The sequence below is a fragment of the Nyctereutes procyonoides genome, unplaced genomic scaffold (assembly GCF_905146905.1).
Source record: "Nyctereutes procyonoides isolate TBG_1078 unplaced genomic scaffold, NYPRO_anot_genome, whole genome shotgun sequence".
Lineage (NCBI taxonomy): Eukaryota > Metazoa > Chordata > Mammalia > Carnivora > Canidae > Nyctereutes > Nyctereutes procyonoides.
Window position 1 is genome coordinate 25,524,851 of NW_026575134.1, and position 25,508 is coordinate 25,550,358.

The following is a 25,508-nucleotide window of genomic DNA, read 5'->3' on the forward strand; positions in this document are numbered from 1 at the left end:
GTGCCCCTCCCAGCCCCCCGCGCCACCCACCGCGCGGCGCCCTCCCCCGTGGGCTGGCCCTTGTGCAGGTGGCATGAGGTCCCGGGGTCAGACGGAGGGCGAGAAGAGGGGAGGGGGAAGGGAGAGAGGTGGGGGAGGAGGCGGAGGGCGGGAGGAGGGGGAGGAGAGGGGAGCGGCCCCCCCCTCCTGGGGCAGTGCCTGAAGCCAGTCACCTCCTGGCGCCCACACGGTTCCCTCGTGGGTCCTGCCCCCCCAGCACCCCTCCTCCCCCTCCCCCCTCCTCCTACCCCCCCAGCACCCCTCCCCACCCCTCCGGCTCCTGGGGCAGCAGGGCGTGTCCAGGGTCCTGAGCAGCCCCCGCCCCCCAGTGCTCACAGGGGCCAGGGAGGACCTTGAGGAGAGGACTCTGCCTCCACCTCCCCATCGCGTCGGGCACACAATGGGCGTCAAGTGGCGTCCGCCCCAGCAGTGCCGAGCGATCCTGCAAAGCCCTGTGGGGGGAGATTAGCATCCTTCGTTCATTCAGCTCCGGCCACCCCAGGGACCAGGGACGGGGTGGGGAGCAGGAGGGGCGCCACCCACACGTCGCTGGCACAGAGCACAGGGACAGGGACGAGGAGCAATCCACCCGGTCTGCGGGGAAGGAAGCAGGCCCAGGCAGCCGGGGTGGCTGTGCAAAGGCCCTGAGGTAGGAGCACGGCCTGCAGTATTTAAGGCAGGGACCTCGTAGGGCTTGGTGGCCCCTGAGAAGGACCTTGGCTTTGATCCGAGCTTGATGGGAAGACAGCACAGGCATCCTGGGGCTGCCAAGTGGGTCACCCGCCGCCTTGTAGGGGGCAGGGTCCTGCTCTGCCCTCGCTTGCTCGCTCCCACTACAGCTTGGGATGCGCTTGCTCCCTGGAAGCCCAAGGTCCCCACAGGGCTGGGACCGCCGTGTCCTCCAGGGGCCTGTCACACTCACGGGAAGCTTCTCCCCCAAACCAGTGCCCAGGTGCCCAGAACCACTGTCTGGGGGCAGCAGGCGGGCCAGGGGAACCCTCCCACCCCACCTGACATTTGTGCCCTTGGGCACCCACAGGTGACGAGGACGCAGCTTTTATCACTGCTCCCCCGCCCCACTGAGGCTTGTGGGTTGTGGGGGGGATGGCACTAGGGTGACCAGATGTGCTGGGGGCACTGCAGTGGGGTGATGGGGCATGCTGGGGGATGGCACTGGGGTGACTGGATGTGCTGGGGGACTGCACTGGGGTGACTGGGCCGGCGCTGTGTGGCCTGGGCAGGCACCGAGCTCACCTGCTGCCTGGGACCCGGGAACTGCACCAGCCCTGTCCCACACGGGGTGGTGGGCCGCAGTCTGCTGTGTCCCCATGTGTCCCCTGTGTATCCTGCTGTGTACCATGTGTCCCCTTGTGTTCCTGTGTCCCCCCCGTGTCCCCTGTGTGTCCCCCTGCGTATCCCACTGTGTGTCCCTCATATGTCCCCTATGTATCCTGCTGTGTTGCATGTGTCCCCGTGTGTCCCCTGTGTATCCTGCTGTGTCCCGTGTGTCCCCTTGTGTCCCCGTGTACCCCTGTGTCCCACGTGTGTCCCGTGTCCCCTGCATGTCCGTCTGTGTATCCCACTGCGTGTATCCCCATGTGTCCCTTGCGTATCCTACCATGTGTCCCCTGTGTGTTCCTGAGTGTCCCCAGTGTGTCCCACTGTGTCCCTGAGCATCCTCGAGTGTCCCCCGTGTGTCCCCCATATGTTCCTTGTGTGTCCCCTTGACTGTCCCCCTGTGTGTCCCCTGTGTCCACCTGTGTGTCCCGAGTGTCCCCCGTGTGTCCCCCGTGTATCCTCCTATGTGTCCCCTTGTGTTCCTGTGTGTCCCCTGAGTGTCCCCTGTGTGTCCCCGAGTGTCCCCCTGTGTCCCCATGAGTGTCCCCAAGTGTCCCCCTGAGTGTCCCGAGTGTCCCCTGTGTGTCCCCCTGTGTGTCTCCAGTGTGTCCCTGAGGGGCAGGTTCCTCGGGGACAGGAGGACTGGGACGTCGCAGAGCCTCCGCCTGTCCCACTCGCGCGTCCCCGGCGCCCCCGCCCCTTGCAGGTGCTGCGCAGGCCCCAGCCCCCAGGGACACAGGAAGGACAAGCCGCGCCTGGGCCCTGACACACGTGCCTCATCAGGAAGTGGGCCGGAGCCTCCGGGGAGCAGGGGTGCCCGCCCACGCGGCCCCCACACTGTGGCCCGTGCCCGCAGGGTTGCACCCGGGACACAGGCCTGGGCGTGAGGGCCCCGCAGTCACAGCGACCCACGGACAGTCCCCAGCGCTGTCCCCCCCACGGAGCCTGGCGGCCAGCACGGGCCTGGGGGCACCCCCCGGGGCCTGGGCTGGAGCGGTGCTCCCTGCTGCCCCCTCCGCTGCTCCTCCCCCCCTAAGCACATACAATCCTCAGAAAACCAGAAAAGACCACAGAGCCTGGCGCTCGTGGGTGTTCAGGCCGCCCGCTGCGCTCCCTCTGCTGTTGTTGACCCAAGTACGGTAGGAAGGTTTGGGTTGTTTTTCTTTTTTTTTAACCGGTGAACTCAGGCTGCCGAGGGCCCCGGCCGGCCGTCCAGGCTGGCCCTAATCCGGTGCCGCTTCCCTTCCTATGAAAACGCGACGGACCCGCCCCTGAACTCTGGTCGGCTGGGAGGGAGCCCACAGAGACTGAGGGCTTCGAGCCAGGACTCCCCCCCGCAGAAACCCAAAAAAACCAAAAAACAAAAAACCCCGGATTCCTTCCCCATGAGGGAGGTTTTCTGCAGGGACACGGCCCCCCTTTGGCCCAGGGGCCGCTGCTCTGTCCTTGAGAAAGCTCCTGAGATAAAAATAGTGGGAGGCGGCTCTCCTGGGGCTGGGGGGAGGCGGCCTGGCTGCTGGACACCTGCCTGCTGGGAGGCGGCGAGGGCTGCACAACTGGGGGCCGAGAGGTGCCCCCTCCCCGGAGACGGGGGACGGATGGCAGGTCGGGACTCTACCGTCATGGGGCCAGAGAACCCCAAGGAGACCCCCCGGGAGCCGAGCCGAGGAGGGGTCGGGGTCAGCTCGGTGACCCAGGTGGCAAGGCCTCACTGGGAAAGCTAAGAGAACGCCCTGAGCCCCCCAAGGCCGGGGGCGGGCGCTTCGGTGTCTGGGGCCAACCGGCCAGCGGAGCTGCCTCCAGAGGCCCGGGGTGCAGAAGTGGACCTCTGCCCGCTCGGCCCCACCCCCGGGACCCGGATTGATTCGGGTTTTTTCTTATGAGCTAATTTGTATACTTTATTCAATCTTAAAAGGAAATATTTAAAAGGTTATGTCTAGACTGATATAAATATTTTCTTACTCTGGTTTTTAAATTCGTTTTTAATTTATTTTTATTTTTTAATATTTTATTTAAATTCCGTTTGCCAGCACACAGTGTAGCACCCAGTGGGACCCCGAGTTGGGCCCCATGCTTCTCCCTAAGCGACAGCTTGGCCGCCCGAGGCCGCCCAGCCCTCTGGAGGGCCCCCCATGAGCCATCGGGCCAGCACAGGACGGGAGGCCCCAAGGTGCTGGGGCCCGCCTCGCCCGCTCCGCCGAGTCCTGGAGGCCGGCAGTCCCCTCGTGGGGCCCCAAGCACAAGCGTTCCGAGCCGCCGCTGGTCCCACCGCCCGGACCGCCACTCATCCAGCAGGGACGCCCAAGCGGCCCGGCCTGCTGCTGTCCCGGGGAGGCAGCCGGGTCGGGCCGAGGCCGTAGCAGGAGGCAGGCCTCAGGGTGGCTGGGAAGGGGAGCACCGTGAACTGAGTGGGTGGCCCCTGGGGGACAAGTGCGCGGCCCAGCCTGAGTGGGAAGGCCCTCGGGGCCTCTTGGCAGGTGCGGGGTACGGGGGCTGGGAACAGCCCACGAGCCAGTTCAGCACAGGCCGAGCAGCCCAGAGGGTGGCGTAGGCCCAGGCCCCATGCGGGCCACACTCCATCACCCCCAGCTCGCCCACACTGCACCCCGCACCCAGCCCGGCCTGACCCCAGTGGCCCCAAGAAACTCATCTACTCTGAAAATATTTTTAGACAATTTTTTCCATTTCTCTACTTAGTGATTTATAAAAACATTCTTTCCTGTGTTAGTCCCTGACCCTCATCACGAGCCTAAGTGATACACGGGGCAGGACTTCCTAGACCTATTTTCCGTAGGGGGAAACTGAGGCATGGGAAGGCTAAGCCCCTCGGGCAGGCCGCATAGCCACGCAATCCGGGGGCAGGAACAGAACCCTTGTCCCCTGCGTCCTGGGCCCCGGCTCCGCGTACCACCTCTAGGCCCAGGGGAGCAGCAGGGCCGAGCTCTCTGGCACGGCTGTCCCTGTTGGAATTCAAATTTAAAAGGATTCAGATTAAATACTATGTGAAAATCTAATTCCTCAGCCACCCGGGCCACCCCCAAGTCCTTGATGTGGCCGGGGCTGCCATCTGAGCAGCATAGACGGGAGACGGTTCCCTTCTGCAGAAGCCCCTCTGGGTGCTGCCATGGGCACCCCCGCCCCCCACCCTCCCACCACCACAGCGGACGGCTTTTGGGGAGACTGTGGCATCGGGCCAACTGCCATCATGCTCCTTTTGCCCTGAGAGCATACCATGCCTTGCGTAATAATTGTTTATATATATTTTTAAATTGTATTTATTTATTTACTTATTGAGAGAGAGAGTACGTGCGTACCTGCGAGCACGGGGAGGGCAGAGGGAGAGAGAATCTCAAGCTGACCCTGTGCCGAGTCAGGACCCCGAGACCACGACCTGAGCTGGAATCAAGAGTTGGAGGCCTAACCGACTGCACCCCTCAGGCGCCCTATAGATTGACTAAGTAGAGATGTGTGCCTTGGCCTAAACATAGAGGCAGGGATTGGGGATACAAATTACAGACACACACACACACAGGCAGTGACTGGGGGTGCCTGGGGGCTCAGGGGTGGAGCGTCTACCCTCGGCTCAGGACATAACCCCGGGGTCTTGGGATCGAGGCCCACGTCGGGCTCCCCGCATGGAGCCTGCTTCTCCCTCTGCCTGTGTCTCTGCCTCTCTCTCTGGGTGTCTCTCATGGATAAATAGATAAAATTAAAAAAAAAAAGAAAGTTGTTAAGTGATTATCCCTATATTCCCTCAAATCATCTTGTGATGGAGAAACACCGGTACCGTAAGAGCACGGGAAACGGAGAAGAACTTTGCCATTGACCAGCTGGGTGCCCTTGGGCACATCTTTGCTTTTCTGAGCCCCCAGCCTTTTCACCCATAAAGTAAATTTCCAGGAAAAAATCAACTGAGTTCAGGGGCTCCTGGGTGACACGGTCAGTAAGCGACCGACTCTTGGTTTCTGCTCAGGTTGTGATCTCAGGCCGTGACCTCAGGGTCGTAGGATGGAGCCCTGTGTCGGGCTCCACGCTCAGTGGGGACTCTGCTGAGATTCACTCTCTCCCTCCCCCTCTGGCCCTCCCCTGCTCTCTCTCTTTCTCTCTCAAATAAATGGATCAACCTTTTTTTTAAAAAATCAGCTGAGTCTTATAAGAATCAGGTGAAGAGGTTCATGGTGAGAGTGCTAGCACTGAGCCTGGCACAGAGTAAGTGTTAGCTCCTTTCCCTCCTCTTTTTGGCTTTCCCAGCCCCATTCGGAGCCCAAAACTTAAAAGTAGATGCAAGAATGGAATGTCCAGAGGGCTGTGACAAGTGCCAATGTCCTCCTGGGGCCTAGAGCCCGCATACACGCACAGGACTGTGAGCACACCCGGGACAGTTCTAAGAAGGCCTTCACCTCTCTCTCTGGCTGACGTTGAGCCTCCGTGCAAGGAAGTGGAAGCTAAAGGCCAAGTTGTAAACTGTCCTGTAAACAGGACACTGAGCACTCACACCGCCTCCCCCCCACCCCCCCGGCCTTCCCCATGCAGGCCCCTTGGCAAAGTCTGAGATACTTACTGGATCTGGCATTTAAGGAAGTCTGTGTCCCATGACTAGCTGACCAGTAGGCGAACACTAGAGGCATCAGGGGCCACAGGTACTAAAGACTGCAGATTTCCCAGAACGGTCCAGCAAGCAGCAACAATAACAGACCCCGGGGCTGGGTCAGGCTCTGATTTCCTGAGCTGCTACACTGTATTATTGGAAATGTCTACATTTCAACAACAACAAAATTACAAGATGCACCAAGAAACTGGAAAGTCTGGCCAACACATGGGGGAAAAAGCAGCCAATCAACACTATCCCCAAGGAAGCCCAGATACTGAGTTTACTCCACTTTCCATAAGGACATTTAATAACTGGATGGGTGATCAGCAATGGAATGGAAAATTTGAACAACATTTTAAACCAACTAGAGCTAACATATTTAAAGAACTCTCTACCCAAAAAAGCGGAAGACACATTCCTCCCCTATCCACAAGGAACATTCTCGGGACAGACCTTCTTTAGGCCCTAAAATAAGTCTCAATAAATCTAAAAGGATTGAAGTGATACAAACTATGTTCTCTGAACACAATGGAATGAAACAGAAATCAACAGAAGAAAATATGTGGAAATTAAACAACCCACTCTTAAACAACCCATGGATTAAAGAAGAAAACGCAAGGAAAATGAGAAATGCTTTGAACTGAGTAAAAACAGAACACAACATACCAACCTTGTGAGATGCAGTTAAAGCAGCGCCTAGAGGGAAACTGACAGCTGTAAAAAACTCTATTGAAAACGAAGAAAGATCTCAACCCGTTTTCAACTTAAGAAGTTAAGAAATGTATGAAGTGGGTGTGAAGGAGGTCAAAAAGGTCAAAAGTGTTAGTTATAGAATAAATAAGTCATAGGATATGATGTACCACATGGTGACTATAGTTGAGATATATATGTAGTGATGCTATATTATGTATTTGAAAGTTGCTAGGAGGGTAGATCTTCAAATTTCCCATCACCAGAAAAACATCCGTGACTCTGTATGATGACGGATATTAACTAGACTTGTCGTGGTGATTATTTCATGATATACACATATATAAAATCATGATGTTGTGCATCTGAAACTGATAATGTTACATATCAAATATATCTCAATAAAAAATAAAGAAGAATGAAAGAAAGAAAGAGTAGAATGAACTAAACCCAAAGCAAGCAGGAGGAAATAAATAATAAAAACTAGGGCAAAATTAGAAACAACAAATACCCACCATTTGCTTCAACGTGGATGGAACTGGAGGGTATTATGCTGAGTGAAGTAAGTCAATCGGAGAAGGACAAACAGTGTATGTTCTCACTCATTTGGGGAATATGAATAATAGTGAAGGGGAATATAAGGGAAGGGAGAAGAAATGTGTGGGAGATATCAGAAAGGGACACAGAACATAAAGACTTCTAACTCTGGGAAATGAACTAGGGGTGGTGGAAGGGGAGGAGGGCGGGGGGTAGGGGTGAATGGGTGACGGGCACGGAGGGGGACACTTGACGGGATGAGCACTGGGTGTTATTCTGTATGTTGGTAAATTGAACACCAATAAAAATTAATTTATAAAAAAAAAAAAAAAACTAGGGCAAACTAAATGAAACAGAAAATAGAAAAATCGTACAGAAAATAAATAAAACAAAGCATTGAGTCTTTGAAAAAACACAAATATAATATAATACTTTTATATATAACTTTTAATATAATACTGTATGTGGACTATACTGGAATTAAAAATATTTTTAAAAGGAAAAAATGTAAAAAAAAAAGAAGGGGGAAAGAAAGAAAAACAAAGAATAATGCTTGACACAGACTAGGTCCCAATAAATACTTACTGAATTAACAATTGATAAACCTTTAGCTAGACTGACCAAGAAGAAAATAAAACATTAAAATTACTATAATAAAAAATGAAATACTAGCCTTACAGAAATAAAAGGATTATAAGGGAATATTACCAACCACTGTATGCCAACAAATTCGATGATTTAAACTAAATAGACAAATTCCTAGAAAGATGCAAACTATTAAAATTGACTCAAGAAGAAATAGAAAATCTGAATAGACCTATGATAAGAGAAAGAATTAGTCATCAAAATCTCCCACAAAGAAAACTCCAGGCCCAGATGGCTTCATGGGTAAATTATATCAAACATTTAAAGAAAAATCAACCCAAACTCTTCTGAAAAATAGAAAAGAAGGGAACACTTCAGAGAATGATGCCAATATTAACCTAACATTCAAAATCAGACAAAATTAGCATAAGAAAAAAACCCTAGGGACGCCTGGGTGGCTCAGTAGTTGAGTGTCTGCCTTTGGTTCAGAGCGTGATTCCGGGGTCCTGGGATCGAGTCCCACATCGGGCTCCCTGCGTGGAGCCTGCTTCTCCCTCTGCCTGTGTCTCTGCCTCTCTCTGTGTGTCTCTCATGAATAAATAAATAGCATCTTAAAAAATTTTTTTTAATCTTAAAAAAAGAAAAAAAACCTACAAAGATATCCCTTATACATATAGACATAAAAACTTCAAATAAAATACTAACAAACTGAATCCAGCAAGATATAAAAGGGATTATACACCATGACCAGTAATGCAAGGCTGCATTAACATCCCAAAATCAATCACTGTAATATACCATGTTAATAGAATTAGGACAAAAACCATGTGAACATCTTAATAGAATCAGAAAAGGCATTTGATAGAACCAAACATCCTTTTATGATAAAAGGACTCAATAGGAATAGAAGGGAACTTTTTTAACCTGATAAAGGGTATCTATGAAAAATCTACAGTTAACATCTTTTTCTTTCCTTTTTTTTTTAGTGATCTCTACACTCAACGTGGGGCTTGAACTCACAACCCTAGATCAAGAGTCCCATGCTTTTCCAACTCAGCTAGCCAGGCACCCCAACAGCTAACATCATTCTTAATGGTGACAGACTGAAAGCTCTTCTCCTAAGATCAGAAGCAAGAAAAGAAAATCTGCTTTCACTATTCCTGTTTAGTGTTGAACTGGAAGTTCAGGACGATTAAACAAGAAAAATAAAATAAGATAAAAGGCATCCAGGAGGAGGGAGAGGAAACTATTTGCAGATGATATGAAAATCCTTATACGTAGAAAATCCTAAGGAAACACAGGTGTGCAGGTGCGTGCAGGCACACACGTAATTAGAGCTAAAGAATGAATTCAACAGGGGTGCAGGATACAAGATTAAAATCTAAAAATTGCTTGTATTTCTACACTCTAGCAATGGACAAATTCAAAAATGAAATTGAAAAACTAATTCCATACTTGTTCTGCAAGACAGAAGAATAAAATACTTAGGAATAAATTTAACAAAAGAAATAAAAATTTGTATGTTTAATGCTACAAAACATCACTGAAAGAAACTAAAGGAGATCGGGCGCCTGGTGGTCTCAGGGGTTGAGCATCCCCTTCAGCTCGGGGGGTGACCCCGGCCGGGGTCCTGTGTCTCACTCCCTGCATGGAGCCTGCTTCTCCCCCTCCCTCTGCTGCTCCCCCAGCGTGAGCTGGTTCTCTCTCTCTCTAATAAATAAATAAAATATTTTTTTAAAGATTTATTTGTTTATCAGAGAGAGAGAGAGAGAGAGGGGCAGAGACACAGGAGGAGGGAGAAGCAGGCTCCATGCCGGGAGCCGGACGTGGGACTCGATCCCAGGACTCCAGGATCGCGTCCGGACCAAAGGCAGGCGCTAAACCGCTGAGCCACCCAGGGATCCTCCAAATAAATAAAATCTTTAAAAAAAACCAGTATTATTTATTCCTAATAGCCAAGCCTGGAAACAATCCACTCACACTGATGACCGGATAAACAAATGTGGCGTGTCCATGCGACGGAGCCGGACTCCTCGAAAGGGAAGGCGAGTACCGGTGTTGGCAGGTGCTGGGCCCGCGCTGAGTGCCCCCGGACACCCCCAGGGAACACCCTCACCCCCCCCCCCGCCGTCTGACCGGGGCGCCGCCTCCGCGCAGCCTCTGAACAGGCTGCCAGGTCCTTCCAAGTGGCAGGTCCCAAAACACGGCTTCAGCACGTGTGGGGGCAGCGGGGACGCTGGCTCCGCGGGCATGGAAATCGCCCCTCGGAGGCTGGACGCGGCCCTGTTCGCTTACCCATTCTTCCAGCCAGGGTCTGCCACCCGCCGCGGCCCGGGGTCGGGCCACAGCACTGTGGGTGTCCGGGGTGGAGGCCGGGGCTCGTGGCGTGGCCGTGACTGTCCTCCAGAGCTGCGATGGGAAAGCCCAGGCGGCCACATCCAGGAGGTCCAGGACAGGAGGCAGCCCTGGCCATGACCAGCCCTGGCCCGCAGCCCGCAGCCCCGAGCATGGCGGGCGCTTGAACGAGGGCAGGTGCCAGAGCCGGTGCCAGAGCCGGTGCCCAGCCGGCGGGCTGGAGGTGCCGCCTGGGGAGCCGTCCAGGCGGGGGGGGGGGCGGCAGGGGCCGCAGACACCGCCTGGGCCCCCCACCAGCCCCGAGGGCCCCACAGGCGGGCGCCGTTGGCCCTTTTGTTCCCTTTGTGTCCCGCGCAGCCGAGGACGGAGGCCCCTTGCCCGCGTGGGCTTTCTGGCTCTCGCCTCGACCCTGGCTTCCCGGGGCCCGAAGCCCCCCTCGTGCTGCCTCCTCTTTGCCCGTTTCCTGTTGCTGCTCTTGGGCGCAGGTGTCCTGCCAGGAGCCGGGGACAAGGGCGCTGAGCGTGGATACCCGGCTCCTTGGGTGCACGCGCTCCGGGTGCCGTCGCCCAGCCCCGCACGCACAGGTCCCTGAGGCGCTGAGTGCCCGCGGACTAGCGCACGCCACCGCGCTGTGGCAGCGCCTGTGCACCTGTGGGTCCCTGTGCCCCGCGGTGTCCGTCGCTGAGGGGTCGCCTGGGGTGGGTGGCTCCCACCTCACATCCAGCATCAGCCGGGAAGAGAGAAGTCGGGGTGACCAGGGAGGGCAGAGGGACGAGAGAGCGGGGTTCCGTGCATTCCCAGAGTGCGGCTCGGGAGGACACACACGTCGGGCACGGCCACACCGGCAAGGCACCGACGTGGGCTCCACGGGGCCACACCCCACAACCCTGACATCAGGACGGGGCCAAACCTCATGACTTGATGCTTCTTCACTCCCGTCCTTACAGCCTCCTAAAGCCCTGAGCCTTGGGGATTCCTGAGTGGCTCAGCGGTTTAACACCCCCTTCAGCCCGGGGTGTGATCCTGGGGACCCGGGATCGAGTTCTGCATCAGGCTCCCCGCTGGGAGTCTGCTTCTCCCTCTGTCTGTGTCTCTGCCTCTCCCTTTCTCTCTGTGTCTCATGGATAAATAAATAAAAAATCTTAAAAAAAAAATAAAGCTCTGAGCCTTACTGTTTCTGGTCAGGTGTTTTCCTCTTCCGCCGGTCTCCTCTGGTGCGCCCCCCCCACCAGTCCCTCACCACCCGGCTGTGGCTTGGAGACCCAGGGATCCGTGGGGATCCTCCTCCAGGTGGATGCAGTCATGGGGGGCGGCTCCTTAAACTCAGGCGCCGGGCCCCCGCCTGCCCCCTAACCCCCCTGCCCGCCTTCTAACCCTGAGCCCAGGTCCACAAACCCTCCTTCAACAGAGCAACAGGTTGAGGCCGGGACAGCCCTGCTCACCCCGGGACAGGCTCATCCCCGGGGTGTGCAGGCCCCCCGACGCTGACCCCGACGCCGACCCCTCCGCTCGCCGGGCCCACTCCCTGACAGCCCTTGGGTGACCGGAGCTCAAGCAGGTGCCCCCCAACCTAGCTGCCTCTTCTTGGCCGGCCTCCAGGGTCTTGTCCCTGTGATGCCAGGGACACAGGGTGGGGACCCGCCTCCTCGCAGGACCAAGAGGGCCCAAGTGACCCGTGACTGGGCAGCCACCTCGAAGTCTATTTCTAGAGGGATCTTTTAAAATCTTTATTTTTAAGATTTTAGTTATTAGAGAGAGCGAGCACAGGGGAGGCTCAGGGGGAGAGGGACACGGGAGCCCGACGCGGGGTTCACCCCACGACCCTGGGATCACAACCGGCGCTGAAACCAGCTGAGCCCCCTGGCACCCCTCGGAGGGGTCCCCAAAGCCGAGGCTTTGCCCACATGCTCCCCAGAAGCGGCGGCACCTGGGACTCCGGGACCCAGGCACACCCCCCGCCGGCTCTGGCAGGTCTGACGGGCGTGGGGCCTGGAGCTGGGGCCTCTTCCCTTAAGCGGGCTTCCAAGAAAGCTCAGCCCCCGGAGAGTCATCCATCTGAGGGCGACGGAGCCTGTGGTGTCCCGGGCAGCCCGCCCCCGGCCCTGCCCCAAGGGGCTGCGGGTGGCCCCAGCGAGGCCTTGTATGGGCAAAATCACCCCGCAGAGCTTGCTCCGCGTCCGCTCCGTCTCTATTTCGGGCCTGGAGGGTAGGTCAGCGGCTGCCCTGAGCTCCGCTTGGCTAGAACATGCGCCAGGCCCGCCAGCACCGGGGCAGCTGGGGGCCAAGGTCAGCCAAGTCCCCAGCCTCGGGGGGAGGAGACCACTAGCGACACCCCGAAGAGCACCCAGCGAGCTGTCACTCCCTCAGCCCTCGGGGCTCGTGCATGGTGTCCTCCGGCCCTCCCCTCACCCAGCGCCTTCTCCAGTTGGGTCACTCGTCCCCGAGGGGCTGCGACGCCAGCGTCCCGTCTCTTGGCCACTCCAAGGAGCCGCGCCAGCTGGCACCTGGAGCTGGGGGCCCGGCCGCATCCAGGGCAGCCCCTCTGCCCCACGGGGGAGCCTGGGCCGCCCGTGCTGCTGTCCCCCAGGAGGCCAGCAGGTCCCACTGTGCAGCCAACCGTCCTGAGCCAGGTCCAGGTCCGGGATCCAGCAGCAAACAGTCGGCCCACAGGAGGGCCGGGGCCTCGGGCAGCTGGAGGAGGGCTGGGGGCCCCGGGCCTCGGCCGGGTTCCAAGCACAGGCTGGGACCCTGCAACCTGCGCCTGCAGACCACCCTCCCCTGTGCTCTGGCACTGGGGCCGGGTCCTTGTGCCATAGATCCTGAGGGTCAGACACGCGTGGGTCCAAATCCAGCTTCTGCGACTTCACAGCGGTTTGGCCCCTGGGGAAAATCCTCGGGCCCCTTGTGCGCTGGTGTCTCCGTGGGTGAAATGGGGTCAGTGGGTGTCCTGCCTCTTGCAGCTTTGGTGACCACTGCCTGGGACGGCGGCCGGGGGGCGGTCCGGGGGCACAGGGAAGCAGGGGTGCCAGCCCCCGTCACGGGCACTGGTCACAGACGCTGCACATGCAGCCCCCATCAAGGCAATGAGGCATCCAGGGGCTGGGCGCCCGTTGGCCCACGCGGGAGGGGTACCGCGCGGGACAATGAGCCTCCCGGGGGCTGCTGGGGGCAGGGACGGACGGGGAGGCGAATCCTGAGGCCCCAGGCAGCTGGCGCGGGCAGGGAGGGCCCTGCAGCCCACCCCTCGGGGCCGCGTCCCCCCACAAGCGAGATCTCCCGTCAGGCGTGTGGGGGGGGGTCCGCCCTCGGGAGCCAGCTGTCCCCTCCCGCCGAGAAGCCACCCGCCCCAAGTAACCAGCTGGGGAGCTTGGACGCCGCGCTTCTCCGCCTGGGGGTGCTTGCAAATTAGCAGGGTTCGGGCTGAAACATGGGTCCTGGTGTCGGGGCTCCGGGGGTCCCGGAATCCCGCACTGCTCACTGCATCGGGGGACAGGGTGGGTGGGCGGGCAGCTGGGGCTCGTCTTCCCAGCCTGCGGCATCGGGCCACCCCGACATTCTCAGGGCCTTGTCACCCTAACCTGGAAAACAGGGGCCGTGGTGTTGCGAGCAGGACAAGGGGCTGGGCGCAGCCGTTGGGGGCACGTGGCGGCCTCGGTGGGGAGCAGCCCGACCTCGGCTTGGCTCGGCCCACTCAGAAACCCCTGGCGAGCTCCAGTTTCAGAGCAGGCCGGTGACACTGTGTGTCCCCTCCTCGATCCTGGGTTCTGTGGGGCTCTGGGGGCTCCGGGGGACAGCTGGGCAGGCAGACGCCGGGACGACCCCAACTGTGCCCCCGTGACCTGCCCCCAGGCTCGGTGCTCCGGCTGCCTGGACACCCTCCTCTCCTTCCCCCGACTCACTCCCAGGAGCCCACTGGCCTCAGTTTTCCTTTCCCGACTCAGAGCTGCGGGGAGCCAGGCCGACCTCGCTCAGGGTGCAGGGGGCCCGGACCCTGTGACCCTGACCGCCGCCGCTCCCAGGACGGAGGCCCGGCCTCGCTTGGCCTGCTGTGGCCCCCCAAGAACCTCGCTGCTGTCTGTCCGGCTGCAAGGCCTCGGGGCGCCTCCCCGCTGCTGCCACGGCCAGACGCTCTTCCATGGGTGGCCCCGTCCTGGCCAGGAGCAGCTGCCCCAGCAGGACCTGGCACAACCCACAGGCAGCCACTGTGTCTGGGCCCCTGGGGACTCGCGGCCTGGCTCCGCGTGTGGGCACCCGGGAGGGTGGGTCGGGACCCCAGGGGCCTGAGGAGAGCCTGCGGCCGCCGCCACTGGACCCTGGGCCACGGGGGCTGTGCTTCGCTCTCTCTCTGTTTATTTAATTAATTAATTAATTAATTTATTTATTTATTTATTGTTTTATTTATCCATGAGAGACACACAGAGAGAGGCAGAGACACAGGCAGAGGGAGAAGCAGGCTCCATGCCGGGAGCCCTACGTGGGACTCGATCCAGGGACCCCGGGGTCAAGCCCTGGGCCACAGGCAGATGCTCCACTGCTGGGCCCCCGGGGAACCCCTCTCACTCCTTTTAAAAACAGGCTCCGTGGGGGCACCTGGCTCAGCCCATGGGGTGGCCAGCCCCTTATCTGGGGGTTGTGAGTTCAAGCCCCACTGTGCGTGGAGATCACTTTAAAAATTAAAACAACAACAACAGCAAAAAAAAAAACAAAAAACAAGTTTCTAGTAATTGAGTTACTTCCTGCAAAACATAGTAACGCTTTGCATTCAAGAACGTCTGTCACGAGAGATCAGACGAACCCGAAGGTCTCACCCGCGTCCACCCACCGAGCTCCGGCAGCAAGACCCCAGCAGCGCAGCTGCGGCCTCCGCGCCTGGGGGCCCCTTCCCCGCAGGGCCGCCCTCCCTGGGCGCCACCCGGACCCCGGGGCCCCGAGCAGGGCCAGGGCGGCCGCCGCGTCCAACCACCTCATGGATCTGCACGCGGAAGTCGCTGTGGGTGAGGGTTCCGAGGCTCAGGGACGCTGAGTAGCTCCCCGACCCCACACAGCGCTCAGCCCCGAGGAAAGCAGGCGCCCAAACGCCCTTCTCCAGAAGCCAGGTGGGCCCGGGAAGGGGGTGCCGAGCCTGCGATGCCCCCGGCCAGCCCAGGCCTTGAGGCTCTCTGGTGGTTCCCAAGGCGCGGTGTGGCGGGAAGGGGCCGTGGAGCCCCGCGCAGGTCATGGGACGCGTCTGGCCCTCCTGGGTCAGGACTCTTTATGCGCGGAAGCCACAGACCCTCATGGCGGAAGCTTTGCCCCCCAACCCCCCCGGGCTGCGGCCTCCTCCATCAGGCGGGTGAGTCCCGGGGTCCTCTGTGCCCCAGCTGGTGCCCCAGGTGGACTCGGGGGCGGGGAGGCTGCAGGAGTAGGGAGTGGTCAGGTCCCTCCAGGCCCGGAGCAGCACGAGGCCAACCCCACGCACTCCCAGTGGCCCCAGCCGGAGGCGCTGCCGTGTCCCTGCCTGCAGCTGGAAGAACTGCAAAGGCGGCCGCTGCCAAGCCCTGCCCTGCCCTGCCCTGCCCGCCACCTGCCCTCCCGTCCCCATGAGCATGCACACTGTCCCCGGAGGCCGGAGGCCGTCACCGGGAGCCCCGGGGGGCCTCTGAGCCTCCACAGCCCTTCCCCGTGGCGGGGGGAGAGGGGCCCGGCGGGATCCCCACTGTGTTGAGAGAATGCAGGGGCGGGCAGTGGCTCTCCACCCCACGGACGGCAACCTGGTCACCTGCAGGAGAGGCGCGACTTCCAGGCCCTTCCACGCTGTCCTACCCCCAAATCTTGTCCTAACGTTTCCCCATTTTCATAATTTTGAAATTTCTCTTTTTCCTTTTTTTTTTTTTTAAGCTGGGATCCTGTTGCTGTTCTCCACCCGCAGAAGCCTGGATGCAACCCGAGGGGACCGCGGGGGACCTGGCGGCAGCCGCCCCCCAGAGCCAGCGCCTTGCTCGCGCCTGGACGCCCGCGCCGCTCTCCGCATGGCCGTGTTCCGCCTGAACACCGAGTGGGATCCATCGGTTCTGCTGCTGCCGAGTGGTTGCTGGTTCACGCACCGCCTGGGACGAGGTGTGTTTCCGCGTCTGTCCCCCCCCAAGACTGAGCGCTCCTGGCGGGTACAGCCCTGCGGCCCAGCGCCCCTGACGCACCAGTGGCCGCCGTCCCGGCTGTGGGGTCTGCGGGCCAGGGCGCGGGCAGGCCGGGGGGGGGGCGCCCCCACCTCACCGCCGGCTTCCTGTCTGGCCTGTTTCCCTGACCCCTCCGCCTCGGCCTCCCGGTGGGTGACACGGGCCCGGGGTGTTTGTTTCCAGGGTCAAAGACGGGAGGAAAGACTGTGGCGAGGCTCACACTTCAGCAGCTGAACCACGTCAACTGAGTCTCCCCTGGTGTCCCCCGTGGTCACCGTCCCCGGGGCGCTGGGCTCTGAGGGCCGACCCCTCCCCAGATGCGGAGCCTGAGGCACCAAACAGGAAGCTGCGGAGCTGGGGTTCGAGCGAGGGTTTGCGCTATGCTGGCGGTCTGGTGACCGAGGGGCAGCGGGAGTCCCGGGCGGCTGACCCAGCACCCACGCTCCCGTGCTGCCCCCCTGCCGGGCTCCCCAAGGTGCTGGAGGAGGCAGGCGCTCTGCTGCAGCGAGGCGAGGCCAGGGGACCGCAGGGCACCACTGCCAGCGCCCCGGGGCCTCCGAGTCAGCGGCTGGGCCCTACCCCTCGGGGAAGAACAAAGCCGCGCCTGACCCTTCCACACGGCCCACGGGCTCCGGACCACGGGATGGGTTGTCCGCGGGTCGGGGGGCTCCCGCCTGCTGGCTCGCTGCTGGGGGAGCCTCAAACTGCACCCCGACTCTCGATTCCTGCCCGGCCTCACAGGACCACGGCCGCCGAGGATTTCTGCAGGCCCAGGGCGTGGGCCGGGAGGGGCACCAACGCGGGCTCCCCAGCAGGTGCCACCCTGGCAGCACCTCTCACGATGGCCCCGCAGTCCGCGTGTCTCCCCGGGCTCCCGTGGACGGGGGGGGGGCACGACGCAAACGGACAGGCCCACCCCGTGCTGCAGGCCCCAAGCCCGGCAGCCGCGGGGGCTGTGACCCTGCCTCAGCGCCGGGGCCTCGGCTCTGCTCCCCCGTCCTCACGCCGTGTCCGAGCTCACGCTCCCCACCCACCCCCAGGTCGGGGTCACAGCGTGTTAGGGTGACGATCTCGGGCTACCCTGAGCCTCCGCAAGGCCCCGATCTCCAAGGGCTGGGCCGTGGCCTCTGCGGGCCGGGGGCGGGAGGGACGCTGGGGCTGAGCACCAAGCTCCTCCGACTCGGCAGGGGCACCGCGCCCGGATCTGGCTGCCGCTCCCCCTGCGGCTGCAGGTGCCCAGCGCCCTCCCACGGACGCAGCTTCCGACAGCTGGACGTGTGGCCTCCGGGTGGGAGCTCTGGGTCCCTGCGGCCCCCCGGGCCAGGCCGGGCTTCCTGGCTCCCGGCTCCCGTGCTCCACGCCTGGCTGCTCATGCGCGTGGCAGCTCCTCCCCGGCAGGTGCGCTCCCGGAGGCAGGCGCTATCAGTTCTGCGGCCCCGGGCCGTGCACGTCCCCAGCACGCATGGATCGCCGACTGCTTGGCGACAACCACCGTCTCCTGATGCACCCTTTTTCAGTGCGGAGGTGCCCTGCGTGTGGAGCCCGAGCCCGAAGGGCTTCCCGGGGCCCCGGCCCCACCCGCCAAGTGTGGGCCGGGCACCCACCTTCCTGGGAAGCAATGGGCCCAAGGGCGCCGTCTCCGCGTCCACGATGCCTGGCTCGGTGCCCAGCACGCGGCGGGCTCCTGGGGAGGCAGTGCCCAGCTGGGGGGAGGCCCGAGCCTCCCTGCCTCCCTGCCCTCCCCCCCGGGGTGAGAGCTGCACCTAGCGCGTGCAGGGCCCCCTTCTGTCACACACGTGTCCGCGCCCCCTTCCCCTCCCGAGGCGAAATTCTTGAAACAAGAAATTAGCCACCGACCGACTGGAAGCACAGGCCCCCGCCCTAATATCTCCTCTGATAACAGGAGAAGCAAAGGGAAGCATCTCCGCACTAAGGTCTTGGGGACTTTAAGACTCCGCAGGGTCTGGGCGTCAGCCGCGGCCGAGGGAGCAGCGGGGCAGCGAGTGGAGAGCTGCAGACCCGGGTGCCGCCCAGTTCAGGGGCAGCGCCAGGGGACACCGTTTTCTGAGGCTGAAAAACTCCCGGTAAAGTTCCCAAGGGAACGAAACACATTAATCCAAACGGCAGTCGCAATCCAGAGAATTTTTGTGAACATAAAAATGTGGAAACTAGTTTGCGTTTAGACGCCAAAGGGAACCACAGTCGAGGCTCAAATGCTCACAGACCGGTGTCCCCCCCCGATGGCTGTTCTCCGTGTAGCCCCCGTAGGAACGGGGACGACAGCCGCCCACCCTCCCCACCTGGAGCCCAGGTGGAGCCCGGCGTGGGCGCCGTCAGGCTGTGCGCGCTCAGGTGTGGGGGCACCGCGCCCCGGCACAGACAGCGGGGCCTTGGAGGCTGTGCAGGATGCAGGGCGCCCCCCACCCGGACCCTGTGGCCGCCCTGGGGTGCCCGCCCCGTCGGCGCAGCAGCACGGGAGGCCCCGCAGGCCCCAAAGTCTCCTCTGGGGACCGCTGGCCTTGAGAGTCAGTGCTTCCCCAGGATCCTGGGCGGGAGCGGGACTCGCTGTGGACGGGAGGCCGGGACGCTGCCACCGAGCCAGCGGGCTCCCAGGTGTCCTGGCTCAGGATGTTTCTCACCCGCGGGGCGGCTGGGGGCTAGTGTCTGCTTCCGACGGCTGGACGTTCGAGGGGAGACCAGGCTTGGCTTCCAAAGAGCCGTTCACGCTGCAGCCAAGCGCACATGGCCACAGGAATAGGCCTGGTCTTCGCTCCGGAGGGGCCAGGGCCGCAGCGGGCAGCTGTGACGAGCCGAAGGGCCAGGAAGGACGCTACTTAGGGCACGGCCCAGCCCACTCTAGACCAAGGAAGAAGGGCGGCAGCCCCCCGGGGCCGGACCCCCACAGCTGCGAAGCCCTGTCCCGGAGCCCTGAGCCACCCCCAGGCCCCAGGGGGAGTGTTGACCCCGGGCCATCCTCCAGCCCCACGGGGGCCTCCCTAAGCCGCCCCCGGCCCACCCTGGCCAGCGGTCAGCCTCCATCTCTCTATCTGCTGAGTCAGTCCCGCACAGCGTGGCTTGTGGGGCAGCCCCGTCCCCTTCACCGTGGCCTGGGGGTGTGCCCGAGGAGCTACACGCCCCGGGTGACAAGGAGGACACTGGTGGCTGCAGCAAGAGCCCGGGCCCAGGGTGGGAGGCTGGGGGGCCGTTCCTGACCTGGCAGTGACATGGGGCCTCCTTGAGGAGACGGGACGGGCTGTCGGGAAAAGGGGAGGCGGCAAGAAATTCCAGGAGAGGGGACCAGGGGGGCAGAGGGCAGGGGTGAGAAGGGCGCATGGCCTGGGGAGGGAGGGACATGTGGGCTGGCCTAGGGGGGCGCAGACACCCAGAGCCGGGGCCGCGGGTGGGGGCGTCTACTGAGACCACCAGAGCCCTAAGGCCAGGCCCGAGGCCCAAGGCCCGCACGAAACGTGGGGGGTTGTGAGGAGCCGAGGGTGCCTGGGGCTCTGGGGGTGGGTGGGGGGAGCACCTGCCCTCACGCTTGAGCCGTCGGAGCCAGCACCTGGGCGTCGTCGATCCCTGCGTGCTCCCCGGGCCACTGGCGCTGCCGCAACCGAGGAGCCCCGGGGCTGGGACCCCCCCCATGGCTGAGCGTGGGGAGGGGGGTCGGGGGGGGGCGCCCAAGTACCTGTCGGGGAGTGAGTCGGACTCCACAGAGGCCAGGCAGCGGGCAGCGGCCTCCCGGCGTCCCGGGCTCCCCTCCTCTTAGGGCCTCCCCGCGGCTGACTGCATCCACCTGGGCGGTTCACCTTGTTTCAAATGGGATTTCTTTTTCTTCCTCTTCTTCTCCTCCCTCTCCCTCTTCCTCTCCTTTTCAGAGGTGAACGAGGACAGCGGCAGAGGAGGTAAAAACCGTATCAAAGAACCAGAGGGGTGGACTGTGGGGACCGGGGAGAGAACAAGGGTGACAGTCTGTCGACAGGCACTGTCCCAGGCGCTCCACCAGGATCAACTCAATTCACTTCCCCGCAGGCCTGTGGAGGAGACCTCTCCTCATCTCCATTCCACGGATAAGCAAGTTGAGGCATGGAGAGGTGAAAGGTCACACATCTATTAAGGGGGGGGGGGACTCAAAGCCAGGCAGGAGGGGTCAGAGCTCTGTGCGGAGAGGAGGCAGGGAGGAGGAGGAGGAGGAGGCCAGCGTAGCTCCTGGGCGGTGTGGGCCCCTGCTTCCCCTGCTGGCCTGGCATCTCGACCGGCCAGGCCAGGGGCCCGGGAGCGGCCTAACTTTGAGGCTGGACCATCCTCCTGGGTGCGTCCCTGGGTAGGCCCCCGAGGTGGCTGTGGAGGCCGCGTGTAAAACAGATGGCCCCACCTCCACCCCGCTGTGAGAACGGGGTGCTGGGCCCTCGGAGGGCAGGCCTGGGCCAGCCAGGGGCGGGGCCACGGCCACACGGGGTCGGCCCGAACCCCCCTCCACGTTCTCCGTGTGGGAGGCCAGTGACCTGCCCCGTGGACGCCTGGCCTCTGCCCCTCTGGGTGGGGGCTGGGCTGTCTGTGTGGGGGGCTGGAATGGGGGGATCACAGGCCCGGGCCCTGTGGAAGGAGGAGGTCGGGCTCCAAGCCCATCCTGTGAGCAGAGGCCCGCAGCCGCCACATGGCCCCAGGCGGAAAGGAAACGGGAGGCTTCTCAAAATAGACTGAGCGTGCAGCAGGCTGCGTCTCCAGGTCCCACCATCTGGCCGCCTGGGCCAGAAGCGAGGCGGGGGAGGGGAGCGCAGAGCTGGAGGGGCCGCGGGCGCCCGCCTTCACCCGGTGCCTCCCCGCCAGCTTTCTGTTCATCTTCCGGGGACTCCGATGGCACCGTTGTGGGGCGAGGAGTGTTGTCGCTATAACCACCGGGAAGCTGAGACCCGGAGTCGTGAAGTGACTTGTCCAGGGCCCCAGAGGGGCCGGTGGCAGAGCAGGTGGGCTGCGACCAGCGTCGAGCTGTCCCCGCAGTGGGGGGCGGCCAGGCCTGCAGCCCGTAAGCCCTGGGCTGCCGTAGGTCTCAGCCTGAGGCTAGACCAGCTCCCCAAAGGCCAAGCTGCGACCCCCAGAGAGGGCCCAGAGGACCCGCCTGTGGCTGCCTGCACTGTGGCCTGCGAGGGCCCAGCACTGAGAGGCCCAGCAGAGAAGGGGGCCTGGGCGCTCTGACCCCCACCCCGGGCTCTGCCTGGAGGACGGAGGCCCCCCAGACCTGGCAGATCCAGAGGCCCGTCTTCCACTTCCAGGCCTGGGACCTGGCTTGGCCCTTCCCACCCGCTGCCACCGTCACCCACACACCTGCTGGCAGGGGTTTTCCAGCGCGGGGCACTACTGCACCCGGTCCGCTCCACTGCCTTGAAAGGAAGGAGGAAGGCGCAGGGACCCCTCCCCAGAGGCTCCTGAGGCTCAGGGAGGTGAGGGGATGCATCTGAGGGGAGGCCCCGCCAGGACTGCTGTCCTCCACGAGCATTGGCTCGCTGCCTGCTGTGCCTGGGGACGTGGTTGGGGGCCATGCAAGTGTGGAATGCAGGCTCCAGACTCCTACTCCAGGGCTCTCCCCTCTTCCCCAGGCTTCCTTATGCACCAGCCCACGGGGGCTGGCTTCATCCCCACCAGCGAGTCTTGGCTCCAGTGCCGGGCCCCCCTGGGGGAGGGCTGTGCTGGTGCTGGGTGTTGTCCCCGGTCCTCCCTGCAGGGGTGCTCAGCCCGGAGAAATGCCAGCAACACCGGGCTCTGCTGCCCTGTGCATCCCCATCAGCAGAACTCGGCCATTCTGGTCCCCCCGAGGAGGTGAGCTCAGGGTGGCAGTGGCTTCCAGTCCTTCACAGACAAGGTAGGAGTAGGGGAAGGAGGTAACAGGGGAGCGGGAGGAAGAGGGGAAAGTGGAACGGATGAAAAAGGAGGAAGAAATTGAGGGTACAGGTAAGACAAATGGGAGCACCTCTGTCCAAGACTGGGAGCGAGGAGACAGAATAGAAGTGGGAACTCCAAGGGGTGGGCCGAGTCTCTATCTCCAGTCTTCTCCCAGGGGCAGGGCTCACAGTGTGTGGCCACTGAGAGCCTCCTGGACCCTGAGCAGTGGAAGCAGCACGTGTGGGTGTGGCTCATCTGGATGGGCTTCCAGGAGGAGGAGGGCCGGGACCCAGGGCAGGAAGATGGGTCGGGAGGCTGTGGCTCTGGCACCACCAGCCTCACAGGCACACCTGGGTGTGACCACAGCCCTGCCACGTCTCTGTGGGGTGGGAGGGGTTCACGACCACCGTCCTGGCTTCTGGGGCCCCAGAGGGTGTGGAAGCGGGAGCGCCCCCAGGCTCACAGCCAACATTTCCTGAAGACCTGGTGCGTGCCAGCCTGTGCTAGAGTCTGGGGGGCCCCAGTGAGGTGCCCTGCTCTCCCGCACAGGCTGGACTTCCCGTGTCTCTCCCAGCCCGCCACGGGGCTGGGCATCCCAGGTGGGAAGGGGGAGCGCCACTGCTGACCTCTCCTCGGCCCTCTCCCGGGTCACCTTGCAGGATCTGGGGGCTTCCTGGAGGAAACCGCGGCTCCCACCTATTTGGAGTCATCCTGGCATGTGCCTAACACCCCCATGGAGACACGTGCTAGGGGGTAAGTGCCACCTTTTAACGAACTTGAGAGATGGCCTGTTCATTCTTGGGTCCCACTCACCTCGCCTGCTGGGTCAGGGGTGTGTTCTGGAGTAAGACTGTCTTGACTTGAACCCAGCTCCACCACTGTCAGATTAGGTTAAGTTATTTGCCTTCCTTGAGCCTTGGCCCCCCAAACCCTCGTCAGACGGGCCGAGAATAGTACCTCCCGCGCCAGGCGGTGGGCTCACTGGCCCGGTGCACACACCCTTCCCGGCTGCAGACTGTGGGCGTCTAGAGGCCACCCTGCCACCACCGTTACTCATGTAAACAAAAGGCAAAAGGAGAAATTAAATCCCTCCCTGCCCGCAGCGCACCCAGTAGCCCCGGCAGGAGGCGGAGGGGCCGCCGCTGGGAGCTGGGCTGCGCCGTGTTGGCACCTGCTAGGGCAGGGGCGATCTGAGCCGAGTGCTCCCTGCCTCCCGGATCCCAGGAGTCTTTCACAAATAGAACTTCCTGTGGAAAAACCTCCTCTATCTCTACCCGCACCCCGCCCCCACCCCAAGATACATGCTGGGATCATCCTGCAAGCGGATACCCAACCACGGGGCCCCTGACCCAGGGCTTACCAGACGGTCATGTGTGACCTTGTCCAAGCAGTGGCGAGGGCCCCGGGTCGGGATGGGGACGCAGTTGGGCCCCTGGGACGGGAGCCGGGGAACCGGTCCCCACGTAGACTCTGCCGGGGCCGCTGGCCTTCCCCCCAGGACGTCCTGGGAGGAGGCGCAGGGACAAGTGCCGGCTGGAAGGGCCGGTCAGGAGAACCTGCCCTGCCCGCCACCGCGCCCGCCACCATGCCCATCACTGTTCCCCCCACCTCTCCTGCCACTGCCACCATTCCTGCCGCCGTTCCCACCACCTCTCCTGCCACCGTACCCATCACTGTTCCCGCCACCACCCAGACACCTTGTGCTGGGACTTGGCCGTGACCTCCAGCATGCTGGGTTGCCTGCTCCAGCGGCCAGGGCAGAGCCAGGAGCCTACCTGGGCGGCTGGCGAGGCCTCCTGTCCTGGGCTCCCCCGGCCGCCCCATAGCTCGGGGAGGAGATGTGGGAGGCTGGGCGCACAGGAGGCACAGCCAGGGGCCTGGGGCGCGGCTGGGGGGCTGCTGCCCCACACTCCACTTCCCATCTGCTCGCCTCCATCCCCTGCGGCTCCCGCAGCCCTTCCCTGGCCCTTCCCCTGGGAGTCGGGGACTTGGCCGTGTGAGGGCCGGCACCCCTTCCCTTCAACGCGGGAGCAAAGGAAGCCCCAGAACCGGGACAGGGCCGGGGCTCGGCCACGCGGTGGGTGGTGGAGGGCACGAGAAGGCCGGGACTGGTGAATCAGGGGGTTGGGGTGGAGGTAGGCATGGCAATCCTGAAGCACGTGCCCCTACAGCAGGGATGCCCCAAAGGACCCACTGGGCAGCTCTCCTTACAGACCACCCGGGGAGCGGGGCGCGGGGGTGGGAGTGAGGCCCGGCTCCTGCAGCACCACCGCAGCTGGCGTGGGGGGCGCTAGGCCTCTCCTGAGTCCAGGACCCCACTTCTCTCCTCTAAGGAGCTGCTGCCTTGGCCTCCCGGGATGGGGTGACGATGGTGCACGCCCTCCCCTTGCCCAGGGAAGTTCTGGGCCACGGAAGCCACACTGTGACCGTCGGGGGCCATGTCCCTGCCCTCGTGGAGGGGACGGCGAACCAGTGACCCACGGGCACTGGGGAGACAGGGCAGGCGGGGGCTGCGCTGCTCTCCCATGAGTTGGCACGGAGCCCGCAGGGTGAGAAGGTCCGGCTGGGTCAAGTGGTCCAGAGGGGCTTTTCCAGCAGTGGAGGCAGCCGGGCAGGGGCTCTCCGGGAGCGGGACCCCAGGCCATCGTCAGCGCCCAAGACCACAACTGGAGGAAGGGGTGCAGGGTGACCCCGCAGGTGTGAGGGGCTGGCCAGGGCATGTCCCGCGGGGCTCCCGGGTGCAGTGTGGAGCTCGGGGTGTCCTGAGGGCACCAGGCGGGGGTGGGGGGAGGGAGGCCATGGAGTGGCTGGGCGCCAGGGTGTGCTTGAGGACCACAGGGGGCTCTGAGTGGGTGGGCAGGGTGGGGGGCGGACGGTGCCCTGGGGGCAGCATCCCCGTGAAGACGCCCAGCACCCAGGGAGCTCTGGTGGCACAGAGGGCAGGGCTGCCCAAGACGCTGAGGCCGTGGGGGGAGCAACGGGCGTCCAGGGGAGACGCGGCGCAGCGGGGTTCTCGGAGCAACACGAGACCTGTGCCCATCAAACCTGAGTAGTTCCCCTCATCCTGTGTGCCCTGTGCCCCCATGGTGCCGGGGCAGGGACTCTCAGCCTGGAATCTGGGGCCGCCTGGCACTGCTTGGGGCAGGGGCTCAGTGACCGGCTCTCAGAGACAACTGATCCACGGGAGGCGGGAGACCAGGCCCCGTTCAAGCTGCGGACTGTCACTGCAGCCCCTTCCACGAGCTCCCATGAGCCTTGAAAGTAGCCCCGGGGCGGGGGGGGGCACTGCCCAGCTGCCTGCGGGGATGGACCTGGGGGCTGGGGGCACTAGAGTGAGGGGT

The 25,508-nt window shown here is 62.1% G+C and overlaps 1 protein-coding gene across 1 annotated transcript; it reads left to right on the plus strand.

The window, feature by feature from the left end:
• The first annotated feature begins 9,793 nt into the window (after positions 1-9,793).
• Positions 9,794-18,057, plus strand: LOC129494160 (collagen alpha-1(I) chain-like). Its single transcript, XM_055300919.1, has 10 exons — positions 9,794-10,172; positions 10,273-10,358; positions 10,621-10,786; positions 12,107-12,341; positions 14,077-14,394; positions 15,026-15,125; positions 15,310-15,467; positions 16,044-16,231; positions 16,608-16,799; positions 17,144-18,057. Exons 1-10 carry the CDS (start codon positions 9,794-9,796, stop codon positions 18,055-18,057), a joined length of 2,736 nt encoding a protein of 911 aa, XP_055156894.1.
• The last annotated feature ends 7,451 nt before the right edge of the window (positions 18,058-25,508 follow it).

Coding starts and splice junctions, on each gene's coding strand:
- LOC129494160 (XM_055300919.1), top strand. CDS start 9,794: ATGCGACGGAGCCGGACTCCTCGAAAGGGAAGGCGAGTACCGGTGTTG. Junction 10,787..12,106: donor GTGGCAGCGCCTGTGCACCT/GTGGGTCCCTGT, acceptor CGGCTCTGGCAG/GTCTGACGGGCGTGGGGCCT. Junction 14,395..15,025: donor GCGTGTGGGCACCCGGGAGG/GTGGGTCGGGAC, acceptor CCTTCCCCGCAG/GGCCGCCCTCCCTGGGCGCC.